The sequence below is a fragment of the Plectrocnemia conspersa genome, unplaced genomic scaffold (genome assembly GCF_051122295.1).
Source record: "Plectrocnemia conspersa isolate PC_06_02 unplaced genomic scaffold, ASM5112229v1 ptg000014l, whole genome shotgun sequence".
NCBI lineage: Eukaryota > Metazoa > Arthropoda > Insecta > Trichoptera > Polycentropodidae > Plectrocnemia > Plectrocnemia conspersa.
Window position 1 is genome coordinate 15,816,941 of NW_028277178.1, and position 27,533 is coordinate 15,844,473.

General features: G+C 30.4%; 1 protein-coding gene across 11 annotated transcripts in view; it reads right to left on the reverse strand.

Annotated features, from left to right (window-relative positions):
• The window catches only part of LOC148226337 (low-density lipoprotein receptor-like), a 265,757-nt gene extending 254,374 nt beyond the window's left edge, over nucleotides 1-11,383 (reverse strand). For all 11 annotated transcript variants that reach the window (XM_088203620.1, XM_088203610.1, XM_088203613.1 and 8 more), the window contains exon 1: nucleotides 11,202-11,383. In XM_088203620.1, coding sequence (XP_088059746.1) covers nucleotides 11,202-11,316 — 115 coding nt within the window. In that variant the 5' untranslated portion in view covers nucleotides 11,317-11,383. The remainder of the gene's footprint in view (nucleotides 1-11,201) is intronic.
• Nucleotides 11,384-27,533: the final 16,150 nt, after the last annotated feature.

Here is a 27,533-nt window from a genome sequence, read left to right on the forward strand (position 1 = left end):
TACTTTAAAATTAGCATAGTAAACTTGACAAAAAATATAATACAAGGCTAACTGTTTTCATTATCAAGATGCACAATAACCTTCATTTAATAGGAAGATAAATCTATACATTGAAACACAAAAACTTCAATAAGCAATGGCCTTAAATTTGTTGACAAACCCACTTCAAATATCACTTAACAGCGGAAATTAACTTTGAAATGAAAGAGAAACTCTGTGGAAAAGAAGGAATCCGAATTCTTAGAAAATAAATTATTCAAGCATTTTTTATATTATTAATTTTAATTAATTTTATTTTTAACATTTTCTAACATTGGCATTATATTTTAATTACATAAATACAGCTATATATAATACTTTAAAAAATTACAATCAAATATATTTTGCTCATAAAATCATATTATGCTTATTCTATAATAAACGCAATAAGAAGAACAAGGTTTTGTGATTGCCATAAATACTACTAGAATAGCTATATTTTGAGAATATACCTTAAAATTTGATTTTCAAGAGATATTTGTATCGCTTAAAGCTTTTATAGCATTTTATACAACTTAGATATATCCAGATAGCTTCAGAACTAATGAAAGTCAATAAATAGATGTCTAAAATCCATGGCTCCGTAACAAAACGGCACGAGACAAAATAGCGGCGACAAAACAACGCGACTAAAAACGGCGCAACGCATATATAAAAAATAGAAACACAAAAACATAAACATAAAATATTAAAAACAGTAATATTGTATACAAAAAAACTGTTCCTACGTAGTTATTTTTTCTGGAAGTGCACATTTGCATTTTCACTGATCCTCTGATATTATTTTTAATATAGGCTATGTAATTCAATTTTATTTGTAACAAACAAAGTATTCAGATTGGATCCCTGTGGTACTCCAGAAGGAGCGAAATACTCATCAGAGCGACGATAATAATATATAATTAATTAACCTAAAAAATGTATAATATTCACACGAATATTGTGTATGACTGTTGGGAATTTTATAATTCAATCCCTCTGATAATTATATATTTGTTTATCAATGCATGATTAATATAGCAACGTCATTTATGATTGTTACAAACATTATTTTCTCAGATTATATTATATAAAAAATAGCTTACTTCCTATTTTTTATTTTTAACGATTAGATACCATCAGTTTCTAATGTATTTAATATCTCAATGTAATCCTTCAATCATACATTATCTTCTGATAATTATGCTATAAACACCAATAACATGGATTAAGGTCAGTTACTGAAGCTCTAATTGCCACAACAGAATAATTACAAGAAGACCAGCGTTTTCCAATATGACGAAATATCGTTTATATTTATTACACTGATCATATAACAATGATCTAAGATATTAATAATGGCATAAACACTTTATTATGATCGTATAATTATAGATTTAATAATAATGTAAAGTTTATGCATATTATATACATAAAAATAAACTGACTTACTACTGTCACTAGCTATATTCCTAGACGATTTTACGATACTACCACTGGAATAATAGCACTGGCAAGTTTCCCAATTCGTATCCGTGCTATGTAGCATATTTGAGCGACATCGCCATGCATATTCATCCGTTCATTAACATTTGAACAAATAACCCATATTTATGCGTTACATAATACCATAAACAGTAATTCTAAAACAACTGGTTTCATAGCCGTTGAAAAATCAACGAAGCCTATTTTTAATAAATTAACAGCTCGCGGTGTCGTCATTTTTCTGTAACATATATTTATCAAAAACATGTTTAAAAAATCAATTAATCAAAGTAAAAATAAAATAACGCAAGTTAGCGCAAAAATTAGTTGCAAAAGCAATAATAAATATTAGCACTAATGATTTTTATTTTTCCTGTGCATAATAAATTTTATTTTCCATCGACAATAGCTATTATTTTTTATACTTTTCATTGATTTTTTTACAAAGGTGATATTAATTTTTAATAAATTATATAATATAGATCTAAGATATATTATTATAATAATAATTTTTTGATGAAAACATAGCTTTTCATCAAGTCATTCAATACCATTATTTGTCTATATAAAAGTCATTTTATACTGAACTAAATCATTTTTATATTAATTTTATTGAGAATATGTATTACATAATTGGTTAATTGTGAACAGAGAGATATGGTAAAGATAGGTAAAAATTATAGCTATCAAAGCAATAATCATGTAGTGATTAACTCCTTATCACTGCTAGATATAAGTGTAATAAATGTTTTAAGTAAAATTATTTTAATTCACATAATATAAAAACATTTAAAGCAACGATAATGTGAGTAATGGTGTGGAAACCACCTGACCAGATATAATCACTTATTTCAGAAACGCGCCGATTGTGAAAAACAGACTTCACACATATGCGTTAAAAGCGCAATAAACAAAAATGCCACTAGTCCATTACGACTCACCGACAAGTAGATTTATAAATGACGATCAGAAATTCCAAGGGACTAGATTTATTTTTTTATGAAAATATAGCTTTTCATTTATATATATCAACAATTACATTTACTTTATGCAAAATTGTAAACTGTGCAATTTAATTCTACATTACTCATATTAACAAATATTAACACACTTCATTGTCGCGCGCTCTCTCTTATCGAATTGTTATCTTTTACGAGCTGCACATAAAGTTTCGTTATTTATTTACAAAAAAGCCCCCCCTTTAAGAAAAAACGCCCACAACTTAGTCGTACATCAAAGTTATAAAATGGAACGCTTTATCTCGCGGCACCTCAACGTTAAGCACCTATAAATCACACAAAAGCATCCGCTGCTGTAAGCGGGTACACGAAATACATTACAATGTAAGTGTGTTCGAATTACAAATAATCCGTATAGTAGGTAAATATAAGTATCGCCGTAAAAGCTGTAGTTTATGTAATTTCAAAGCTCGCTTAAATATGCTACGGACGTGAAATGTAACACTAAATTGTGTAGCGAACCAGTTCTCTGCCCATACACATACTACGAGAGAAAGATAAACTGCAGTATCATAAAACAAACCCCGACTTTCGCACAATCGTGCCGGCGAGCTTTGCGAAAATCCCTGAAACACGAGGGAAATAACACGAAGCCAAAGATCGTCGAACGAAAGTGGAAAATTTTCGATTTTCTAGCGACACCTTTACAAAACGACATTCATCCAATATACCAAAGCTTTTCATGTGCAACATTATAACATGTTTTATTTCATTATTGTTTATAAATATATTCCGTATACAAAAACTGTATGTAATTTTTATATTTGGATTAGTCTGAATTGAATCTAGATTTACTAGATTTGTTTTATTTTGATCAATATTATTTATAAAACAATCTAGATAATAAACCACCCCTTATAACAATGGCTGACTACGTGACCAAACGCTGCCTCTAATTGGTTTATTTAACTTTATTGTTTATATAAGTTACGTGCAATCCGAAAAGATTAATTGTATATATGCTCAATTACTCTACATGTATATATTGTAGAAGGAAAACTATTAAATGAGCAACTAATGATTCAAAGCACAATATTTAATATTATTTTACGTTTTAATGCAAATAATCCAATACATAAATAACTTCACCGAAAATTAATAAATTCACTTTTAACATTAATCCCGAAAATAAAAGGGGCGTTTAGAGTTGCGCGTTTATAACGCAGCTTTCGCGTAATATTTCACAGTAAACCAACAAATAATAAATTTCAACTTGCGCGTATATGTAGTTACGTATTTACTTTACGTCCTCACAATGTAAAATATACGTACTTACGTACGTACAGTCAGCAGCAAACTTATATCCAGAAATCGAACGCGCGGTTAGCTTTATGACTGGTGCGGGACTCCGAGAAAATATATTCGTCTGTAACCCAGTGCCACGAATTTACCCGTTTTATAACCCCAACCCCCTCGGTATTCCCGCGCCATCCCTCGACGGGTTATACGGCCGCCGATTTGGACCTATTCTTTTGGAACAGTGCCCCAATACCTCGACGACAAATACCGTCTGACCTGGCTACAAATCCAAGTCGCTCTAATAAATGGCTCTCACAGCCGATCGGAATGACGAATGAAGCAAAATCTCGCTTAACGAGTGCCACTCGCAGAGTGAGAGCGATCCTGATCATACATGGCAATGCGTGAGTGTGCGTTTCAAACATTTGATGATATTGGAAATTTTTGCGACATTGGATTGCGTCACGTATTTTCATACGTGGTACAATAAAACGGAATTGTATTTCTATATCGTTTTAAATTTGATTCATATTTACAACAAATTGCATGGAATCATAAGTAATATATTAATTCGACATTAATCTGGAATGAATAGTGAACATTTATTATAATTTTTATACTATAATATATATATCCACACATATTTTTTAATATATTCAGACTTTATCTTAGAGTTACTTAAGTCGCCGAAGTTAATATGTTACCTATGGCAATTTCACAAAGTATCATAGGGGTCCAATAAGGAAACTCTTTTTGCTCTTAATTAACAACATACATGCTAAAATTATTAAATCGGAATATTTATTATGTTAGTATTTGCACAAATTCGCATTCACTTTCTTTACAGAAAGTCTTAGAGTCGATCGACAATAGACTACCTTTCAGCATCGCCAAGTGTCATATTGTCACATTTTCCAGATCCTCATGCCCGGCGAAATTCTCTTACAGTTTAAGCGGAGGTGTTTTAAGCAGAAATACTTCCGTCAATGACTGAGGAGCACTTTTTACTAAGGGTGTTAGAATATAATATAAAACATTGCCTAATTAAAATTAGGCATTAAAAATTATTCGCCGATTTAAATTAAATACTAAAAAATATTTTGACAGATGTTCAGAATCATTTTTTTAGTTGGCAATAATGTTAACTACTAGAAACTAAAAATGATAAAATTTATTTACGACATTGAAAGTCACGTGAATTTAAAATGGGAAGTAGTGCAACTACAGCTACTAAAATCATATGCTATACGATGTACAGTATGGTAAAAACTCCATCCCTTTTGATTTTTACAAGTTTTGTTATTGCTGTATCGCTTGTCGACAGTTATCATCAATGTGTTTTAGGCCCAACTTGTCTGGTTGGGCTTGCAACATTGTCAGATATCAACACAATGAGCAACAAGCGTACTCTCCACTTCCGATCTGTCGTAATTCCTGCTTCGTTCGTTACTCCAAATACTTTTGCATGCTACATACAATTAAATTGCTTTGTTGAGAATTATTTATGGGGTGTTCAATAGTCTGACCAGCGTTTACTCTCATCTAACCTGTCCAACATATTTTGTTAGATATTTCTAAAATAAATAATTTATATTTATACACTATTTAGTCCTATATTTTTATTCTGGCCGTATGATATTTTTATTTTAACCATTAAATTTGTTATAATATACACACCAACAGTCTATACTTGGCATTGCCCGAGATTAATATTCAACGCTAATTATAAGATACGTGTGATTAGTTCAAGAGCGCAAATCCTATTATAATTACATATATACATAAATTACAAGATGGTCATTCAGAAAAAGTACACAAACAAAATTTTATTCACTGTCAAATGGAAATAACAAAGTAAAAAATCAGAACTACCTTTTTGTCTAAATTTCGATCATTGTTCTTTAACCCTAAAGAGTAATGGATGTATGCGAAATTTAGTCACGGATGATGTGACTTCATTTCTTTAGTGCCCTAGACTGCAAATGAACAATATTTGGATTTGAACAAATGACATTCAAAAAATATTTATATTGAAGGTAAAAAGTGGAATTGTCTATGTTTTAATCTAAAGATTAATAAATGCAATCAAGATCAGTCAATGTATGTAAAATTGTTTAGACAAATAGATACATGATATACACATTTAATTTCATAATATAATATTTATAAACAAGAGAAATAAGATACAATTATGTTGAACTTTTAAATTTTAATAATAGAAAAAAATATTTTAATCTTGAAATTTGCTATTAATATATTTTTTATATTATATTATATAATATACTACGATAAAGAATGAATGAGATGATAAGTTATAATTATAGCTCACATATTTATATATAACGTTATATCACATGTGTTTTGTCTCTTAGTATCACTTTTTAATTACTAGTATGCTATTTATATTTAATCTTTCAACCATTGATTTCAATCTCAAAACATATGCTTGACATTTTGTTGGGATCTTAAATTCAATATTTATGTTCCAAAAAAAAAACGCCTAAATCAAAGATATCTTGCTTTTTGTTCCATCGAGAAGACATTAAACAGTATAATATTTCGGGAGATGATCTGAAATATATTTTAAATATTTACAGAAAATTATATGATAAATCAATATTACATGAATCATTTCCAAAAGAATCACTATGACAACTCAAGTATGTATATAATTTACTTTGAAATGATCTCACACTACGCCCCTACATTAACGATCGATGAATCATATAGAAACTAAACATGGCATGACATTTTCCTAGAAGCCATTAGCTCGTTCACAAATATAAAGTATATTCATCGTATATTGTAGATTCATATGCATAATATATAAAAATATCATGTTTAAAATACTTAAACTAGTTTAACGGATGGCATTAGATTACAAATCTGGTTATCAAAACATCTGATCTTATCAATTTCAATTGTAGCTCTTAAAAAGATAACGAAACGCCGTTTTATCAACTTCCGTGAATTCTAACTAAAGCATATGATTCATTCGATGTATTTTGTTACATAAAATAATTGTTTTAAGCGGTTGCAATATGAAACGGATTGAGTAGTTGCCCTTGCTAATTGCCAACGAGATGGCAGTACAAACCGCGCATTGCGATTGATTGTAAACATGGATTGTTTACAAAATGCATGCCTTGAATGCTCTCGATTCTCTTAAGGATGTAATATGAGGATACAAACTTCAATCATTACCATCGCTCGAAGGTGATTTAAATATTGTAAAATATACGATGCAATAACAATTTGCAATATTGCATATTGTATCGATTATATCTTACAATATTTTTTCTTAAGAAACTTTATAAGATTTAAGAAGAATTCAACAGGTTGGAACGTGATTAAATATTTAATATATGCGTTAAATTTTCAAAGGTTCTAGCTTTCGCAATTCACCCCGTAATTTGTTTACTAAATTATCCGCAACCCGAAGGTGCCACGGGATATTTCTGCAAAGTGATCGTCCTCGCTTATATTGCGGATATTGCCGGTCGTAATTGCTAAGTTCGCAGCAATTTGTGGTTTTGCACAGCGAACTACTTTTGTAGGCCTCAAAAGCGCCAAAGTCACCCTTAGCAAAGAGCGAGGGCTTAGAGGGAGACGCTTTTTGCATAATGTTTCCAAAATTTGCGCAGAACGCGGCAGTATTAATTATGAGCTGTTAAATTATTTATTTTCACGCATCTGTGATAAAATGACAATTTATGTAAATATTGGCAAATGAATCTTAAATTTATTTGATCAAGTTTGGTAGAAAATAAATTCTCACGCCAACTGCCATGTATACAACTAATATTTTGAAGAATATAAAATAACGCTTCACTATATTTTAAATATGGCTATATTATTATGAAAGAGTAGTGCGAATTTATAGGACATGGCAATTTTAACAAATGCTTATGGTCTTAAACCAATCACGAATAAATTACAAAAATCTTTGGGATTCTTAAATAGATATTTCAATTAAATAGCCGCTATTTTGAAACAATATGGCGGATCAGCCGAGCTAAGGAACTTAGCTGAGATATTGGCGAGTTTAATTTTTTTAAACTTTAGAATAATAAATAATAATAATAAACACCCTAATCCGTGTACATAACATAAAGAGTGAAATAATGAATAATTTATTATTGGTCTTAAACTTTGGTAATCTCATTAAACATTTGTTTTTATTATTTTGTTCCTACCAATAGGCAATTATAAAGTGAGATAATTTATTACAACTAAAAATGTAGTTAATATTAACTTTATTGAAACAGTTCGAATTATTATTTAGATGTATCTTGAAAATATATAACTAATTATTCAATTGAATTAACGGTAATAAAATGAGCTACAGACTAATAATTGACCCAATTAAAAATAAATAAATTATAAGTATCAACTTAATTATAAATACCAGAGAATACAAAATATGTGCCTAGAATATATAGCTACATTATTTATGAATTTAACATTTTCGCATAGCATGTTCGCAGCAATTTAACAAGGACTTCAAACTAACAATGAACCACAAGTCTATTCATTCGGTAAACGAGACCCAAGAATGTATTTAAAGTATACCGTTGAGATAACGTAAGTATTTGCATTCAATTAACAGCATAAGATACCTTTCAACAACAAAAAAGTAAATAGATGAATGAATCATGGCACGTGTTAGTAGGTAGTTCGAAAAAGTATACTTTTATCAAATATCCGTCTCTAAAATATCTCAATCGAGGTTTCGTGTATATTTTTTGTTCTAGTAAAAATAAAGAGGATTTCACTGGGATACATTTCCAATTTGCGATTTCGATCGTGCAAAAAAGTTTCAGTTGATTGAACCGTTGCAATAAATACACGAAAGTGCATTTTTCAATTCGGTGGCCAAATTTGCATTTCAATTTCAAAAGTCGTCGCGCGGAAACAAATCGGATACTTAACAACGCCCGCGGTTTTTTTCGGTTAAACTATTTACACATTGTATTGCGATTATTGAGCGATAACGAAAACGTGGCGTGATGGTTACGTAGAAATATAACGAGTGTATTTTCAACACAAAAGACTGGTGTATACGTATACAAACGATAACTAAGACTCTTTGACGTTTTGTCAATATTGTAAAACAACAAGGTGTGCGTAGTAAACTTCATAAATATATGTTACGTCGTGAAAAGATTAAATATTGTAATCTACGTCGAATCAATCAATAAATTATGCATCACGCCACACTCGGCCTTCATTTTTTAATTTCAATTCTTATATATTATATATATACACAAATATACTATTTTTTACGTATTAACTAATTAATTTCAACCGGTTCTTGAATTATTACTTGCGCAAATGTAAGCGACTTTTTTGCATAAGACGTGCGACACATGTGCTACAAAAAACATACATACATAAGAGAGTTAAGTTAGGATCTAAGCTGCTTAGCGAGACTAACTAAATTTATATTCTACAGAAATAAACGCATTCAGTATGCGCCACCTAAATACTAAAAAGCGTTTAACCTGTGAGTGACGGTTGAACACAACGGGAGCAATATTACCGTTCGATTGTATTTACTGACAGATTAAAATATGCATACATAACACGAAAAACAGATGGTTTAAATGTAACCTAATCTTAATTTCAAATAGATATGTTCGTAAACATTATTAATCAAAACAATATTAGGTAGAAATAATATGGGCATTATTTTTTTATATTTTTTATACTATAGGAAAATAGCACAATAAAATATAAATTAAAGCATTATTGATAAGCTAAAAAATGTATAATAATTATACAGTATATTTTAATTAAAATAATAAATAAATTATTGTGAATTTCAAAGTAGTAGCTTACAAATCAATAATTTATTTCTTACTAAAAAGAAATTAAAGTGAAAAAATCAATATTTCCTTTTTATTTGGTAAGTATTTGGGTATTGTATTGCTCATTTAATGCTGTATACTTTCGCTTAATACTTTCCTTTTACTACATTTCACTTATTCTGAAAAATATAATCAAATTATAATTAATTATATTTATTCAATGTCTTAGTAAATAAAAATAATTTTACAGCTTCGTCCGTCAAATTTAATATTTCTCCAGAAGTAATTTTCACTGAATTATAATAAAGTATGACTTAATAATTTAAATCATTTTAACACACATAATTTATTTTTACACAATTATTGAATAATAAATTTAAGATGTATTGTTTGTTTATTATATTATAATTCAAGATACACAAAAACTACAATGCCTTTATAGCAAAGACTGAATTAAAAAAAAAAATATTTAATACTTTTGAACGGAAACACATAATTCCAAACTAAAAAAACAGCTCATGAATATAAATTAATATTATACTATCCATAAAATATTATCACTTACATACATTTTTTACTTGAAAAGCAATTTAAATAATAAATTGTAACGTATTTACACGCAAAAATGTTCTTATTCCACACGATTGAATTTCATATGGTATAAAAATATTTTATATTATCAATACACTCAAAACTAAAATAGGTTTTCGCGTTAAGGAATCATCAATGTTTACCTAATTATTAAAACTGTTTTTAGCATACATGTCTATCTTAAAATCTAGTATGAGTTGCACTATTAAACTGTAGCAAATAAGCAACTATTAGCATTCAAACTGCCAGTTAAACCCACCGTTATTTGTTCGAAAATAGTGTAAATTCAAGATTAACCATGGTTACTGATAATAGTAAAAATAAAGGGAAATTGCGTTATTCATTTGTCATAATAAATGTAAATAATTATTAAAATATGAAAATAAAATAAATGATAGAAAAACACATTTATTTATGAAGATGTTCAAATATGTATAATAAAGCGTGTTTATCAAATTATTATTTAATAACATTGTTCTGCAATTGTTATTGTTGCATAGTTATACGAATTAATTTATTTACACCTTAATTATAGTGCCCTTCGTGTGCAAGATGGACATTAAAAACAATACAAATGCTTTTGAAAAGTATCATAAAACATTGGGTGAGCTAGGTTTTGTTTTCTCAATACATGTTTATTTTATAAAATAGACTATAAGCTATGTTATATTTGTTGAAGTCTGACACTAGCTTTTTTATAAGCGTTCCGCTCACAACATATGCACATGTAACATTTGGCTTGCGTTCGACCACTGCATGTTAAACACGTAACACACTCGTACGTCTTATTACTAAGATATTATTATTTATTTACTATAATAGATCGATTCATATTTTGCTAAACGCGCCGGTCGGGTTAGGTTAGTCTGCGTATTTGCGAGCATTAACATAACAACATAACGAAACACGTAACACATTTTTTGCTAATACGATTTGATCTGATGTGGTCCGAGTAGGCTTCGAAGGCTGTGCGTGGGCGAGGGGGTGGGGCGAGGGGGGTGTTTGTGCTGGGCACGTGGTGTGACAGCAGGATACTCACTGTCGGAGAAGTGTCCGGCTCCCTGCGCTGCGGTGACTGAAGCAGCCAAGAAGAGGGCACAGAGAAACGCACTCCACATGTTGGGGCGCGAGGCGATACGCGGCATCAGTCTCATACCTGCGCAGGTGAGAGCGTTACGCGCGCAGACCACCGGCGGTCCCCGAGCCGAACCGTTACTTACTGAGCATGAGCCCGCCCCTTCTCGCGTCCGCTGACTCGTTTTGCGCGCGCAGCCGAACCGTTCGAATGAGCCGGGCAAAACGCCCCCCTCGACCTCACTGCCGCTTGCGCGCGACGCAGCGCAACTGAGAGGTGACGCTTTCTTCCTACTATTACTGTGAATCCAGTGCTCCAGACCTTCCACAAATCTGAGAAATTGTTCATACGCTCGGCCGTTACCTGAGAAAAAAATTTCATGTTTAAATTTGTAACATTAATAGGGATATTGTAGAAAAAAGCATGGTCAGTGCTAGATGATATAAAAATAAAAGTATTATATTTACTATCATACAATATATTAGAAGTTTATCAATAAAAATTAAAATGAAAATAATCACCAATGTGATCCACATCTACTGATAAAAAAGCCTTAAAGAATGCCAATTGCTACCTGGGTCAACTATCATGGGCCTTTTGTCGTTGGTCCAAAGATTCATGGGCTATTTGTCGTAAATGAAGCAAAAATTCCGAGATGAAAGCTGTTTTTTAATGCATCCCACATTCCAACCTAGCAAATCTAGTCACTTTCATATTAAATGCTCATATATAAATTCCCATCGAGCAGTAAATAGGAAGTTGTTCAGCAAATTGTCATATCACAGTAATGCTTTTACACTTATAAAAAAATATGCTTTCGCTATTGCTAAATTAGCTAAAATTAAAATGTAAAACAATTTTTAGACTGGCCATATACCTAGGTTTATTTGTATTAGAAACCTTCGTAGAAATGATATATATAAATGTGTTTTTCTTAGATGCAGGCGCTTATGGTGAGACACTTTTCCTTTCGCTCGCTGTGACGAGAGTGAGTGAGAGATAAAGGCGTGCAGAACATATTTAAGTATCTCACCGTACGCGCCTGCTTAAAGGTATAGAACTTTAAAATCCTATAAAACACATAGAAATCGTTGTAATGGCCATAGTATTGGCTTTATTGAAAAGATAATTTTATGCCATTAACGTTTAAATATCATTTTGGACATATTAGTATTAGAGCTGGCTCAAATAAAGCGCAATCCGTAAGTCTAATCGAGCAACTGGGACCGTATATCAGCGATAACGCGGCGAATGTTGGCTTCCAAATCAATAATTATGCGAATCAATACGCAAAATTCTGCGGTCATTGAATGTTTCCTTCAATAAATTGATTATGGCGCACGCTGTGGCATATCTCGCCGTCATTGAAACCAAAGCTCTTCCACAGTAATGCCATTTAATTAGGGAAGGAAACGCTCTATAGCGCTCTCCATTGACTGTAACGTTCTGGCCGGCATCAGTTTTGAAGAAATAAAGGCAAATGATTCTACTATTCCATAAAGCACACCAAAGAGTGACTTTTGTGGATGTAACGTTGTCTCGATAATGGCTCGTGAATTTTGTGAAATTTTGCTTGTTAATGTAGCCATTCAACCAAAAACAAGTCATCGCTGAACAAAACTTTGTGATGAAAATGAGGATTAAGAGCAATCTCGTTTTTGGCTCATTCACCGAACGTGCGACGCACACGATGGTCGAGCAGCTTTAATTCTCGTAAACCAAGATATTTCCGCAAAATCTTCCATAAAGTGGATAAACACAGCGAATCGACTCATTTGGGTCCTCTTCAATAACACGCTCTACGGTAGAAACACTTATTCGATGCGCACTGTACGATGTCTCTGCGGGTGCGTATTATCAATTAGAGTATGCTTGGTGCGAAAACTATTCATAGTACTTGCTCGGATGGTCGTTTATGTCGGCCATAAAATGGACGTAGTGTACCGTAAGTTTCATGATTGAATCATGATTTTCGAAATAAATTCCTGACGTGGAAATATTTTTATTTGATTCTAAGAAAACTGAGGCAAGTGATATATCTGAAATATGCAGATTAATGGACAATTTAGAATGCTTTGATATATAAATCGCGATACGAATGATCCGGGCTTTCACTGCTTGAATGATGATAATATTGTTTAAGTCACTCAAACAGAAGAGGTAGAGAGTGATAATGATAAATTAAATGAAAAAGATACTACAATTACATTACACGTGTTTCCCTTTGTACAAATGGTCTGAATAGTTAAGACAAGTAATTCATTTCACACACGGCAATACAGAAAACTAGCTTATTGCAACAGTAGGAACATATACAACTAAGTTCTAAAAACGCTTATGGCTTCAAATATTCACTGAAATGAGCAAAAAATATGTAAATTTTCAAGGCGTGAATTATACATTATATAAATATGTCCATTAATTGTGGTTTATTTATAAACCTTTAACCAAAAATGTAAAATAATTGTGCTGCTGTAAGTTCAGTATTTTTTTAATCAAAAAAACGACTTTCTAAGTGCGTTACTTAAAACGTAAACGTGTTTCAATCAAGCAAACTAAAATAACATTAACGTTCAACCATTTAAAGGTAATTTGTATGTATACAGAAGCTAACATAAAATAAATTATGCATATTAACAAATCAAGAGGAAAAATCTTTAAATATTAGAAGTATAATTTTGATCAGCAATATATAATAATATGATAATATTAACATAGAGATTAGTTTTTTCAATCAATTGCTCAAAAATTACTTTTAAATAATAACATTTTTCTACTACTTATTTCTTATAGAAAAACAACTTTTTATGTATATTTCTTTGCTGAGACGAATAATAAATATTATAATTTTATTTAACAGTGAAAACAAGTTGAATTTTAGATAAATTAATTCGTGTTTTGCTCGCTCCGTCTGAACGTATCGTACGTGTTTGTCGGATGGGAGGGATGCTGGCAGATCGATAAACTAACACCAACTCTTGGATGATTTCAACGCATGCGAGTAGAAACTCTTGTCTTGTCTCCCTTTGCGTTTCGACTCGAGAATTTCCCGCCAAATGAAACTTTTGGGAAAATCAATTTTCACACATTGACATCTAAGAGCTACAGCGTATACTTCCATGAGTAACTACATCATAAACTTTCCAACGTATTAAATATGAAATACGTTATTAATGTTTGAAACTGTTTTCTCAGTTAATAACCTTATATTGTTTTAGCATTTTAATCTTACATATTCAAAATAAAAAGTTGTACATAAACAATTTAAAAATACATTACTAAGATATAAAACTTAAGCATTTTTAAAAAATATTTGTAAAAGTTAAATAAAATCGTAATAAAACATATTTTTGTATTATCTTAAATATTTTTAAAGCTCTGGCTCATACAATTTTTACTTTTGTTTAGTTTGGTATTTTTCTTGTTTAAAATTCATGAAAAATCATTTCCCTTCTCTAACAATAATTAATTACACTAATGCTACTTTTCAAAATCCTAATTAGCAGTACTAGAAAATTAGGATTATTCCTCCCCAGTGCTCTTTCGCACAGCATCCCTTCGCTAATCTCAATATCAACTTTGACCCCGTCGCAGAAACACAAGGGCCAGCCGCCAGATGGTTTCGTTCACCCCTTGCTAAAAAGCAATAATCCTCAACTGTTGTATGCAGAGTTTGCCTAAGAAGCGTCTCAGAAATTAATTCACGTCTCGTTTATTTGTTTGGATGTCTTTTGTTTATTTGTTCTGATCTAATAATCATGAACCTACTAATACTTAGTAGCGTCAAAAGGGTTTCGGTTCCCTACCCCTCATGTAGACAATCTGCTTACGAAATTAGTGCAAATGTATGTACACTTCAACCGCTCTGTCCTTATGCTAATGCGACTACGTATTAATTGCATAATTAAATTTACATTTCCACATAATATACTATTTTAAAATATAAATTTATTTAACAAAATTCAGAGCCAGCTTAGTATCATCGAATATAAATCATTACGTATTAAGAATTGTCATGAGACCCTTGTAAACATCATGACACGGATATAGGGACCCTGTAAGGTGAAAGCTCTTACGACCCGTAAATTATGAATTTACACATGGACATGGGCAAAATTTTCTAAATTATTATATGGCGCTCACGATGCTTACGTACTTTTACATAGGTATAATTTATAATGTGCGTAATAATAAACACGCTGAACTTTACGTAACATTTGGCGCTGTATAAACCGTAATTAACTGAGTAAATGTTTCATATTTTAGTTACTAGGGCGGTAGCTATGGAGTGTAGGATTTTAAAGAACGTATTATTAATGCTATTTTCATGTAATTAGCAGTTGAATAAAAAAAATATATAGGAGAAAATCTTTTAAATAAATAATTATTTTACTACTATTGCATCAACTCAAAATACAATTTCAATACGGGAAATGCACATGATGTATAATGTTTTAATAATTTTGAAAGAAAATAATTTAATAATATATAAATTATTTAAAGGTATGTCGTACCGTTAAATAATAAATCGATTAATGTTTTATCAATCCGTTTTTCTTAATTTTATCCACTAATGATATTAATGTTTAACTGGCATAGTAACTAGTTATTTGTATTTATTTTTAAGCTAGCTATTTGCAAAAACAAAAAATATAATAACACTTACTATTGTGATGCTTTTGGTTTATTCCAACTATTGTCACATACGGTCCGCACTATCTGACATGAAAACGATAAATGGCTTAATGCGCTCCTCGTGCGTAAAAAGTCTTGTTCTTAAGGTCAGTGCGTCAATTTCAGTTAAATCTTTTCACTTACAGATGGTAAGCAACCTGAAATTTAATTAAAAAAATAATTAATATTACCAATTATCAAATGTAGCATAGGAGAAAAGATCTTAGAACCCTTGTTTTTTAGCTAAAATAATAATTTCACCTAATAATTGCATTGCTAACATTAGATATTGGCATGGGCCTATAAATAACACGCTGTTTAATATGGCAAAAACTATAAAAACTTGGGTGAAAATATATTGGAACAGTTAAATAAACACGGAAATTGTCAATACATTAAATATTCTCAGCGGACCAGCAAATTTTTTTCGCGGAACATCAGTGGTCTTCGGACCGCTGGTTGGCGACCACTACTTTAGATAATCTGAAATTCTTTAAATTGAAGGACAGGCTTTTAATACTGTCATCGTTACGTTTTAAAGACCGATATCACTAAAAGAAGCGCGATATCTAAAATAAATAGAGATAAATCACATAAACAACTAATTAGACCGGTAAAATCGTGTGCATGTATAATGAACGTTAGTAATACATTTTTATCTAAACCTAAAGTCGTCAAAAAGCAGAATCAAAATTTTATTTATATTAAAATAAGAATTGATCTTAGCTACATGTTGCATTTTTTAAATATTTAAAATTAAATAGATGTATATGTTAGATAATATCATAAAAATAGTTACAGATAACTCTATTATATTTTTTTAATAATATAAAATATTTAGGAGTAATTGTAGATAATTTTTTTTTTTAAATATTGTAATTACATAATTAAAAATATAGTAAAAAAATAAGAATATTATCAAAAATGAGAAATATGTTAACTACAAATACAAAAAAAAAATTTACAATAGTATTATTACGCCCCACTTAAATTATTGTGCAACAATGTTATTTTTTAATTAAAACTGGTCTTGTTTATGACCAGCAATAAATATAGATTTACTAGTTGTAAAAGTATGATTAAAAGATTGGAATGGTTGGATATTTAAGAAATATTAAAAATTAATGTTTAATATTTGTATGTAAGTTAGAAAATAATATGCTACCAAAGTATTTTAATAATAAATAAAGATGTATATTGATTTAATACTATAAATAGAGATAATTTAAAGATAGATAGGTTTAAGAAAACGAGTATTGTTCTGAGGTGTGAATTTGTATAATACTATTTTTAGTATAATCCGCAAAAAAGTTTCCTCAACGTAATATAAATACACTTTCGTGCAATAAAAAATAAATTATAATATTAAAGCCATTTTTATATTCTATTTATGTTAATATAATGTTTTATATGTAGTATGTACATATGTTTTAATTATATTTTTTATTGTATAAACAATTATTAACTAAATAAATAAATAATTAATATTAGAATATAAAATGCCCAAACACATAAAATCAAATTACAGTTTCTCCAGATCTCTAATTAATAATTTTACATATATAGATTTCTCAACTTGAATAAAAAAAGATAATCTCACTGGTTTTTTTTTTATAAATGGTTTTAATAACTGTTCATCTTATATATTTATATATTTTATAGGGACTATCGGTGAAAATCAGTAAGGTATGAAACTCCTATTAAGATTGACGCACCGTATCGCAATATGCGTTAAAAGCGCAATAAACAAAACGTGTCAAAGAGTGCTTTCGTACCTGATGATAACAGAGCTCGAAGGATTAGTATCCATAAATGCATTACAATGACTTATTTTAGTTCTATTGGATTACATTTTAAAAACAAAATGAGAAATAACAAGTGTGAGGTTGCCAAAATTGCAACGGTCTTGCAATGTAAATATTATTATAAGAAAATTACACCCCCAAACATTTGTAATTGCCCGTCGCGCCAGGAATAAACAAGTAACAAAACCTCCCTAAGCCAAAACAAACGTATATAAGCGCATATAGTGCATATATTTTACTTTCATTGGGAGTTCACTTCCATAAGCATTTTAGCAATAACTTTAATCTGATATCCCCGACTTGTCCCAAGTGAGTTTATCCAACGCACCAGGTACAGAGTATTAGCAAGAACCACAAATCACTTCGTTTGCAGAAAAACATTCGCCACTTTGCTCAAAATTTCAATAGATTAAACAGATTTTTAAAAATTAGATTACTTCAAATACCGAACAGAAAATTTAGATAAACTGTATAACGCACTGTTGATGGTGAAGATGACGTCAACAGCAACAGAACGGGTATTTTCGACGGCGGGTTTTATTAAAACATAATAACAATATGACAATTTGCTACTTTTCATGCTTAGAAATAATAAAAAAAAATCGTCTTTTCAAATATTTAAATATATTCGAATATTCGAATATTTTGTCATTTGTTATTCGATATTTAAATAGTTGAATTGGACGAGTGCTTAGAGTGTCTAGTCTTTACAAATCTCTGTGTTATCTAACATTTGCAGTGACTGGTGAAAGTTAAGGTTATACCCTGGAGCTGGAGAAGACTGTCGACTGGCGCTCGCCTACCGCCCCCGTAAGATTCGTTCTTCTAATCAGGTAATACTTTTAACTGTTAATAACTAATATGTGTCTCATTGGCAACCCAGCCAACCTAGTAACCAATTTGGAAACAAATATTATCATTTTCAATAGAATCCCATATGCCACACCTTAACGATCTCCAGAAGTATTGCTGAACTTATATTCTTAATATATTTTATTAATAATAGTCGTGATGCAATTAATTTGCTTTATGGTTAAGTGCTTTTTTTATAAAAAAATTAGCTGCTTGTTTAAGTTTTTAATTGTAAAAAAATCTGTTATCCAGTATGAAATAAAAAATGCTGAATCATTTAATTTATAATAAAAATAATAATTTCTTAAAGACAAACCATGGTTGCATAAGGTTAAAGTTATTCCATATATTCCATTCCAGATTTTCACATTTTTGATGAAAGAAAAAATAATATTTTTTATTAAAAAAAGTAATTTCGCTTTCATGTTGATTGACTCCTATTGGAATTCTGATTTTGGTTTCTTTACTTGAAGGAAATAACTTGTTGACGATACGATTTATAGGCTGACGGGTTTTTCGCTAATGGCACTGTAAACACGACAGCATGGAAGTAAAACGAGACACAAAAGGCTTTTGGGGAAAAACAAAAGTGTGATTGGGCCGACCTCATTAACACCCCTTAAAAAAGGCTTGCTTTTCGGTCAACCCCCTTTGTTATATTAATATTAATGCTGAATCTGGTCTTAGGAGCACGCCATATTTCATTTACGGTAGGCTTTTGAAGTTATTTTTATGTGTGTTTATGAAAAAAATCTCGGAATGAACCATTGAATTTTATTATCAATACATAATAAATTCCGTTTGCGTTTTAATCGACAATATACTGCGGTGAGTGTAATTAAACTTCGTGTTATAATTATATCTACATACCTAATAAATACCTTAAATAAATTCCCATACGTTGTTGAATTAATTAATGTTTTAAACTTTAACAACGAGACCGACTTTCCTATTGTGCTTTATATATATAATATTAAAATAATTCTTATTATCAAATAAAATTAGTGTATTTTATATATTTTTTTAACTTGCCTTTAATTTTAATTAAATAAACTGTGCGACGTGAATAGCTTTATTATAATATATACGCACAGCAAATTCTTTGAAATTTTTTAACTTTCGAGCGACTTTCGTGATATAAAAACGACAAAGAGATTATTTAAAAATACCAAAGTTTAGAAAAGGTTAAAATTCATTTTTCCGAAATGACGTTTTTGTTTGCCACCGGCGTTTATCATTGTTATTCCGGAGATAGCGCCGCGACAGCGATTTAAGCCCACAACAGTATTTTCGAGGGGTTTTCGAGCTTATGGAGAGGGGAAAAACATTGAAAAAATAACAAGGATAATAATAAAAAGAAAGCGAAATTGTTCCAATGCCGTGGGCGAAAAGCTACTGTGAATTAACCAATACACGTGTATACACAAGCTAATAAATTATACAGATACCTGTGTTCCCAAACTGATAACGTTCGTATACAATCGCTATTTTAATTACGCTTTTATTATACTAATGTTATTACTTCAAATATAGTACCCTATTTAAAATTGTCAATTGCTAAAACATACATTTAACGCTGTGTCACGAGGCTCTAAGAAAATATTGCTTATGTTTATATGTAAAGTTTTGATACTCCCAACGTTTATTTGAATGTACGAAATAATATATAAGTTTATATTTACTTGTGTATTGATATACATGACCTGAAAATATTCTATATAAGTACATATATATATATGTTTTTGAAGTATACCATTACTAGAACTAGAACTATTATTCTCATTTTGTAGTTATTTTATTTAGATGTGTTAGTAACATTACAGATAATATTGCAATTTAGATACTAAAAAGAGTACGGGTAAAATACTCAATATCTAACATTTGCTCAAAATATATGGGTGATGTAATATAATAATATAGATAAGATCACTCGTGAAATTGATTGAATTTTCGTATATATAGTTTCTCAGAAAATGTGAAGTGGTGCGATCAGCTTATATTTTTGTGCGCATTGGAAAAAAATTACGCTTTATATATCAATTGCTATTACATAACGATATATTATACATCAAATGTAATTTAAATGTTTATACATAGATAGAATTTCAAGTCTCATTTCTTATTTTTTTTTAATTACAGTGGTTTTAAACCATTCAAAAATATTTGTTTAAATTTATTTTTTAGCAAAGAAAAACATTTTAAGAGAATTCTTTAAATTTCTCGTATAGTTCGTACGTAGTCGCATTGATAGATCTTCGATTGTGTCGGTAGGTTCTTCTTGAAGTCGTCGGTACTTATTCTCGAGCGCGTGTCCTGTAGTTGCTATACAAATAGGAGGCGAGGCTTAAGTCCATGTAGCGAAGTAGTAGTCCGAGCGTCGATGTGTAGTGGATTCGAGTGTGTATAGTCCGGTTTTGTACTGCATTATATACACAGTTGTGCGCGTAAATCCCCGCACGTTACAGGTGGTCGTAAGAATGCAGTGTACTTCTCGACGGCTGTTATGTCCGTGGGCATGATTCACGGAACTTCAGACACGCGTGTGCCGTGTCTCTTGACAAGTGCTGTATATGAAACACTACAAAACTATTTATATATGATAATAGTAATAAATTAAAACCAAACCAAAATAAACAATTGTATAAAGTTTTGATATTACAGTATATTATTGTAATAAAATTACCACAATATTTTTTTAAACTTTATTGTAGATAATTAAATTATTTAATTCAAAATAATGTATTAATTTTAAACAAGTTGTTAAAACTTTCTCCCAATTTTATATAGCGTTTGAACCGTTATTGGCGCATGTTTGGATGTTTTGAAAGCAATTTACGCGATATTTATATATCATGGAACTTATCTATTGAGAATTTAAAAAATGATACATTTTTACATATATAAATAAAATAAGTTGCATCGTTATTCATTCGGCTAAAAAAGATCGTTAACGGTAAACGAATGCAAATTTTTTTTTAAATATCTCACAGTTTAAACCTTAATCTTAGAGAATATTACTCATTTCATAAAATGAGTTCAGACTAAGGATAAAACTCTTAACTACTAAACCCTTGATAGAGATACACATGTATATATGTATATATATACCTACATATATACAAAGTGAGCTAAAAAACAAATTTATATATGCAGAATACATTTATATTTTCTAGTAAAACTACATTAGTAAATACAGTTTATTTGTTAACAATCGTTTGGCGCACACACTCGACGCCGTTCCTAGAATCAATTTGCGGAAAATTTATTTTGCCTATATTTTCCATGGAACAAATTCAAATAAGGTAGAAAACGATACCATACATTATGGATGCCATTAAATCGATGCGAGCTCGAGAAATAATAAGCATATTCGATGGGAAAAACAGGTGAGCGAGTAAAAAGTATTCTTGAGCGCTTTAACGACACAGGTCTTCTAAATAATACTTTGGCCTATTTTTTTAGATTCTTTGCAGGTTTTTTCGTTATAATTTAGCAAAGTTTCGTGGTCTGTGGATTAGTAATATGGTTCGTTCACTTGTATGCATATGCCTGTGCTCTCGGGACAAAATTCGGGATTAACGGAGGAATCGCAAGCGAACAGACGTTCTCGCCCTCCCTTTGTACAAATACATATCGAATGAATATTACAAAACGAACGTATGGTCGTTGGCTCAACGGGAGCGTCAAGATCCGTATTGCAAATATTTACTCTTTCGCTCATTCTTTGTCATAGAGCCCTCCCTACAAAGTTTAATTTTTAATATAAATAGAAACGATGAGTCAAGAGTAAGATGATGTGATATGCAGCTAAATAAAGTGTGCTTCAACAAATAATTTTAAATTAACATCACCGATATCGTATATTCTGCGAAATACGTCTACAGATGATATTTTAAGCATGACGCACTCGTTAAGTTAATTGCTCGTATTAATAACAGACATAACTCATCACTTGTCATTGGACCTTCTTTCTCTTATAAATGATAAAATAAAAAATCAATCAATCGTTGTATGATATAATTCACTGCAACAAAAATACTATACATGTTAGAAAAATTAAGGACAAACTTTAAAAAAACATATTTTTTATTAAAATCAAATATTTACTTTTGTCAAATAATATAGTCAATATTTGATTATATTATTAGAAACAGGGGCGTAGCTTATCTTAAAAGATAATTGTTTGTAAATATTTTCTGCACTTTGATTTCTTACTTTATGAATATATTTCTTAATATTATTTAGCTGGGATTATAATTATTTTAATCCCAGAAAGCATATTTTTTTCTTCATTTACTTCATAAAACTATGTTACACTTTATTATGAACAGAAACAAGTTAACGATAAATTTAATCAATTCCCTTTTTACACAGATTAAACACACTTAACGTGACAAAGATACTTTAAATACACAATGATAGCATAAGTAAAGCATGAAAAAGTAATAAAATGATAATTACAATAAAAATTATATTTTTTATAGTGATGTTAATACTCAAAGCTTAGCTTTACATGAGTTCAAAATATAATACGCATCATAGAATATTACGATTAATAATAAATAAATTTTATCTCATTCACATAATAGATGCTTATCTAAAAACAGACAATACACCGTTATTGTAAAGGGATCTCCGTGAATGGCAAAAGATAAACCGATAGTAGTACCTCAAGGGAGCATACTCATACCTCACCCTTTTTATGTGTATATTAGCGATATGCTAATTTTCACCGACTGTCCGCTCTTCCTATATGCTGATGACACAGCTTGCTACACGTCATCTTAAAATCGTAATATCATTATAAATCGCACTACTAAGGCACTATATAAGCTTCCCAAACGCATTTTTAAGTACGGCGTTTGACGAGTTTACATTAGCATAGTCGAGGCAAAGCACAACGAAAAACTGAAAACTATTTAAATTAGTCGAGATTTAAACATAAATATATTTCCAGTGACGCTTCAGATAAATAAGTAGCTTATGTTCCAGTACTAGTTAGTTTCAGGGCCAACCCTAACTTATTTAGCGCCCTAGGCAAAAACAAAGTTACTCCCCTCCACCTCACATATTATCAAAACACTACATTAAAAACATGAGTTGATAAACATTTAAATATCATACATCATATATCAAATTATAAATTATCTTTCGCAATGTATTTATAGCGCAAGAGATTTTGTTCTTACGGTCGGTGCGTCAATTTTCTATAAAAGCTTTGCACTTACACAAATGTTTACTGTGGAATTTTATTTTTTTAAATAATTATCAATTATCAAATGTCTATCTGTAATAATCGTTGGACAAGAAATTTTGAAAACCTAAATTATTTAAAAAAAAAACTGCTATATAAAAATCTAATATTATCTAATCTTTGTGGTCAAAAAATATTGCTGTATAGAACGGCAATATTTTTTAAATCGGGATAATTTAAACTTGTATATGTTTTAAAGAACTGCTATTTTACATTTAACGATGTATTACTAGTAAGCTAAGACAATTTTGTATGCTCAGGATTAAAACTTTAAGTCCATTTATCTCGCATTTTTTCGACCACATATCAAACATATTATATTATATTCTCAAATAAGGATATGTGAGATTTAAACCTACGACTTTTATTTTACAAACAATATCTTTCACAACTGACGAATCAATTTTATTCAGAAAATCTTTGTTTTTACTTCAATGTGTTCTACAGATCTCACTTATTAAAATTAAAGTTGTTTTGTATAAAGCATCATATACTAATCGAGTATATTACAGTTTGCCAAAAGTCACTAAATGATCTGAAGTTTTTATAACTTATTTTAATAAATATTTATTTTTCTTTTTCTTCATATATAGAATGAAAAACTATCTTTTAAAAAATTACACTCCAAAACCAAACACAAAATGTGAAAAAAAAATACTATCAAAGTAAGAATCAATAATTCTGACCCAACGTGCATATTGAGTCAGAACGTGAGATATTATTCAAGCGAATCAATAATTAAACGTTTGATTGAACAGGGTTAAGTTAGCTAGCTTGCAGGAATATATACATCTAACTCGTTTTGCCAGTTCATGTAAAGAAGCTACATTTAAGCGTGTAAATGCTTAGTCTCTCATACGTCACTCATGCGTATTCTGAAAATCTTAAACCTGTTTTTGTGTAAAATCCTAAGCCTGTTTTTGTGTAAAATCAAAGAAAATGTTTATGGTAACATGCCTCAGTTACTTCAACAGCTTAATACCTAATAATAATAAGGTCAAAATCAGATCATTGAGACCTGAAACAAGAAGTGTTTTTAAAAATACACGAGATTTGATATTTCACGCCTAATGTAAATAAATTTCTAAGACGTAAAAGTTCTTAATTTCAGTCAACGGACTTGGATTCTTAATTGGATTAAAAAAGTGTCTAATACATCAACATGTTTTCGAATAAAATTATATTATGAAGATGCTGTGGCTCTTATGTAGATTAAATTCCAATAGACTGTATCTAAAGAGTTACCTTGAAAGTTTAATGTACTCTAACAATTTAGGTAGTGAAATTGAAAGAGCGCTGTAGTCGCAATAAGTATCTTTTGGATAATATTTTTTTTTCGTAAGACATTAAAAATAATATATTTTCTCTAAAGATTAAAAATCCTTTATAGTATTCCCGGTGAAGCAAAACTGTTTAACTTCGCAACGCTCTTAACGTACACATTTATAAACATGTGGCGTCGTCAGTCAAAGTAGGTTCGCAAAAAGCGTAGGTTTAGAAGCGTCTCGGTGTTTACCCGGAAAGTCGGGCTTAAGTTGAAGTTACTCGGAAAACTGGGTGAAATCTCCCAGCTAAGCTCTCGTAATAAATGACAATCCGAATCGCTGCCGCTGACTTCATTTGTGCAATATAATTGTTGGTATTAACTCCCGTAGCGGCGACTCTGTTCAAAGTTAATTTAAGTCAAGACGAATTAATTACTGCACGTTGGGAACGTCTTGGATTACTCGAGTAGTTTCTCTAGTTTTGTGCATCAACAGCAGCATTGATTCCCTTTATTAACAAACGGAGCATGGTTAATAGTGTATAAATTACAACGTGGAATATAATTACCTGATATTATAAATTAATAAGAAAAGTAGACTAAATATTAGGAAATATGATTTACAAAACATTAATAATACCGCCTATGTGTGTCAAAATTCTGAAAAAAAAATAGCTTAACTCGGGTGCAATTTTAATTATATCTTCCAAGCTTCTAAATCGATTAAATGCTTAGCCGAATTAGTCAAGTAACGAGTTTATAATATGCAGGGACTCCATTTGATTTTGTACAGTTGTGCTGACCTTCTCGAAATACTTTTTTACTTGAAAAAAATAGTTTTAGTCTCTACATCTCGTTTAAAAATTTTAAGTTTACTTTCAAATACTTTTTATGTATCCAAACATAACGTTCTAGTTCACTCATACAATCAGAGAGATCTGTAAAAAAACATCAATGTGTTGACCCACTTATGATCAAAATTTGAGATTGAGCTGAGGAAAGTTTGCCAGATTTTTATCCTCAAAAAATAGATTAATTCCTACAAGACAAGTACCTTTTTTCGGCTCAGCCATCACACATTATTAAACATCAACAGTCCATATTGGACCAAGTTCCTGTAAAAGAGCGGAAAATTCTCGCTCATGAAAGGCTCGAGCAGCTATTAAATTCAATATTTTTGGTACAACTGACATTAAATCATTTTATTTTGTAACTTGACACATAATACCTCCTGATAGATGTAATGAAAATGAACAAGTGTACTTACAATAGCTTCCATAAATAATTTCACAATACCGACTTTTATCCCATCATATAAGGTGCTCATCTTTCGTCACTGACACAACTTTAGGTCACAGAATGTTTTTATAACAACCTTACATATTTAGTTCCCTGTCGTGCTTATTGCCACTGATTCTAATTTTATTAATACTTTTTTCATTGTGAGAATCAACCAAACATTCAATATGACATCATTAAGAGAAATCAAAAATATTTTTAATTATTTAAGTCTCCTTTTAATTGATGCTGTATGCTTGTGTTCTTTAGTGACATTTATACTGAGTGATTGTTTAAGAGCATCTATATTTTTGCATATCGTGTAATATAACTGTTGCACAATTAATTTAGAGTTCATTCTAATGATCACTGTAAACAAGTAGTCTCGAAAGTAAAGCCTAATAATGAAATAGAGATCTCGTATCTAAACAATTGCTTTAATATTTAACAAAATAGTTTAATTTTTAGTAACCCTAAGGCGTGTGATTTATCAGATAAAAAGACGCAAGTGAAAACTAGTAATAATTTATTAGTTTATATTACATAGTATCGTCTTTTCCGAGCAATAGTGGAAAAGCTAGCGGAGGGATGATGTTTCGTGGATGATCCTCAGGAGTCTTGTAGGTGGCAGTGACAGTGCCTGGAGGTCAGTTTCTCTTGCTGCGATAATCGTGTTCGGGAGTTTTAAACGGTATCTTCGCGTCTGTCAGGCGGTCCGAATCTGTCAAGTCTCCATATGGGACCAGCCTTAAGTATTAAGGGTGCTAATTATGCAACGATCATCCAGCCGTTACAGTCGCTTCTTAGAACAACGAAATATGTATACGCCTTTAAAAAGTGACATTTGCTTTATGGACATATCCGAATTGTGCAACGTTTATATTGTAGCCTTTTGTCTTCCGACGATATATTGTTTCCAGTAAAAAAAGTTTTATGGTACTGAATAGCTAATACATCTGATTTCGCTCATCGTTTATTCAAGCAATAGTAATTCAATGAGTTAAGTAGATATTATGTATAGATTAATTATTTGCGATTTGTATCTAAATTTAAAATCTATAGATCTTGTGTTTTTAAAAAAGATTGAACCAATTATGGTATTAATCTATTTAGACCAACAAATAAAACAAACTAACTGAAGCACAATTTCATTGCAATAAATTAAATGA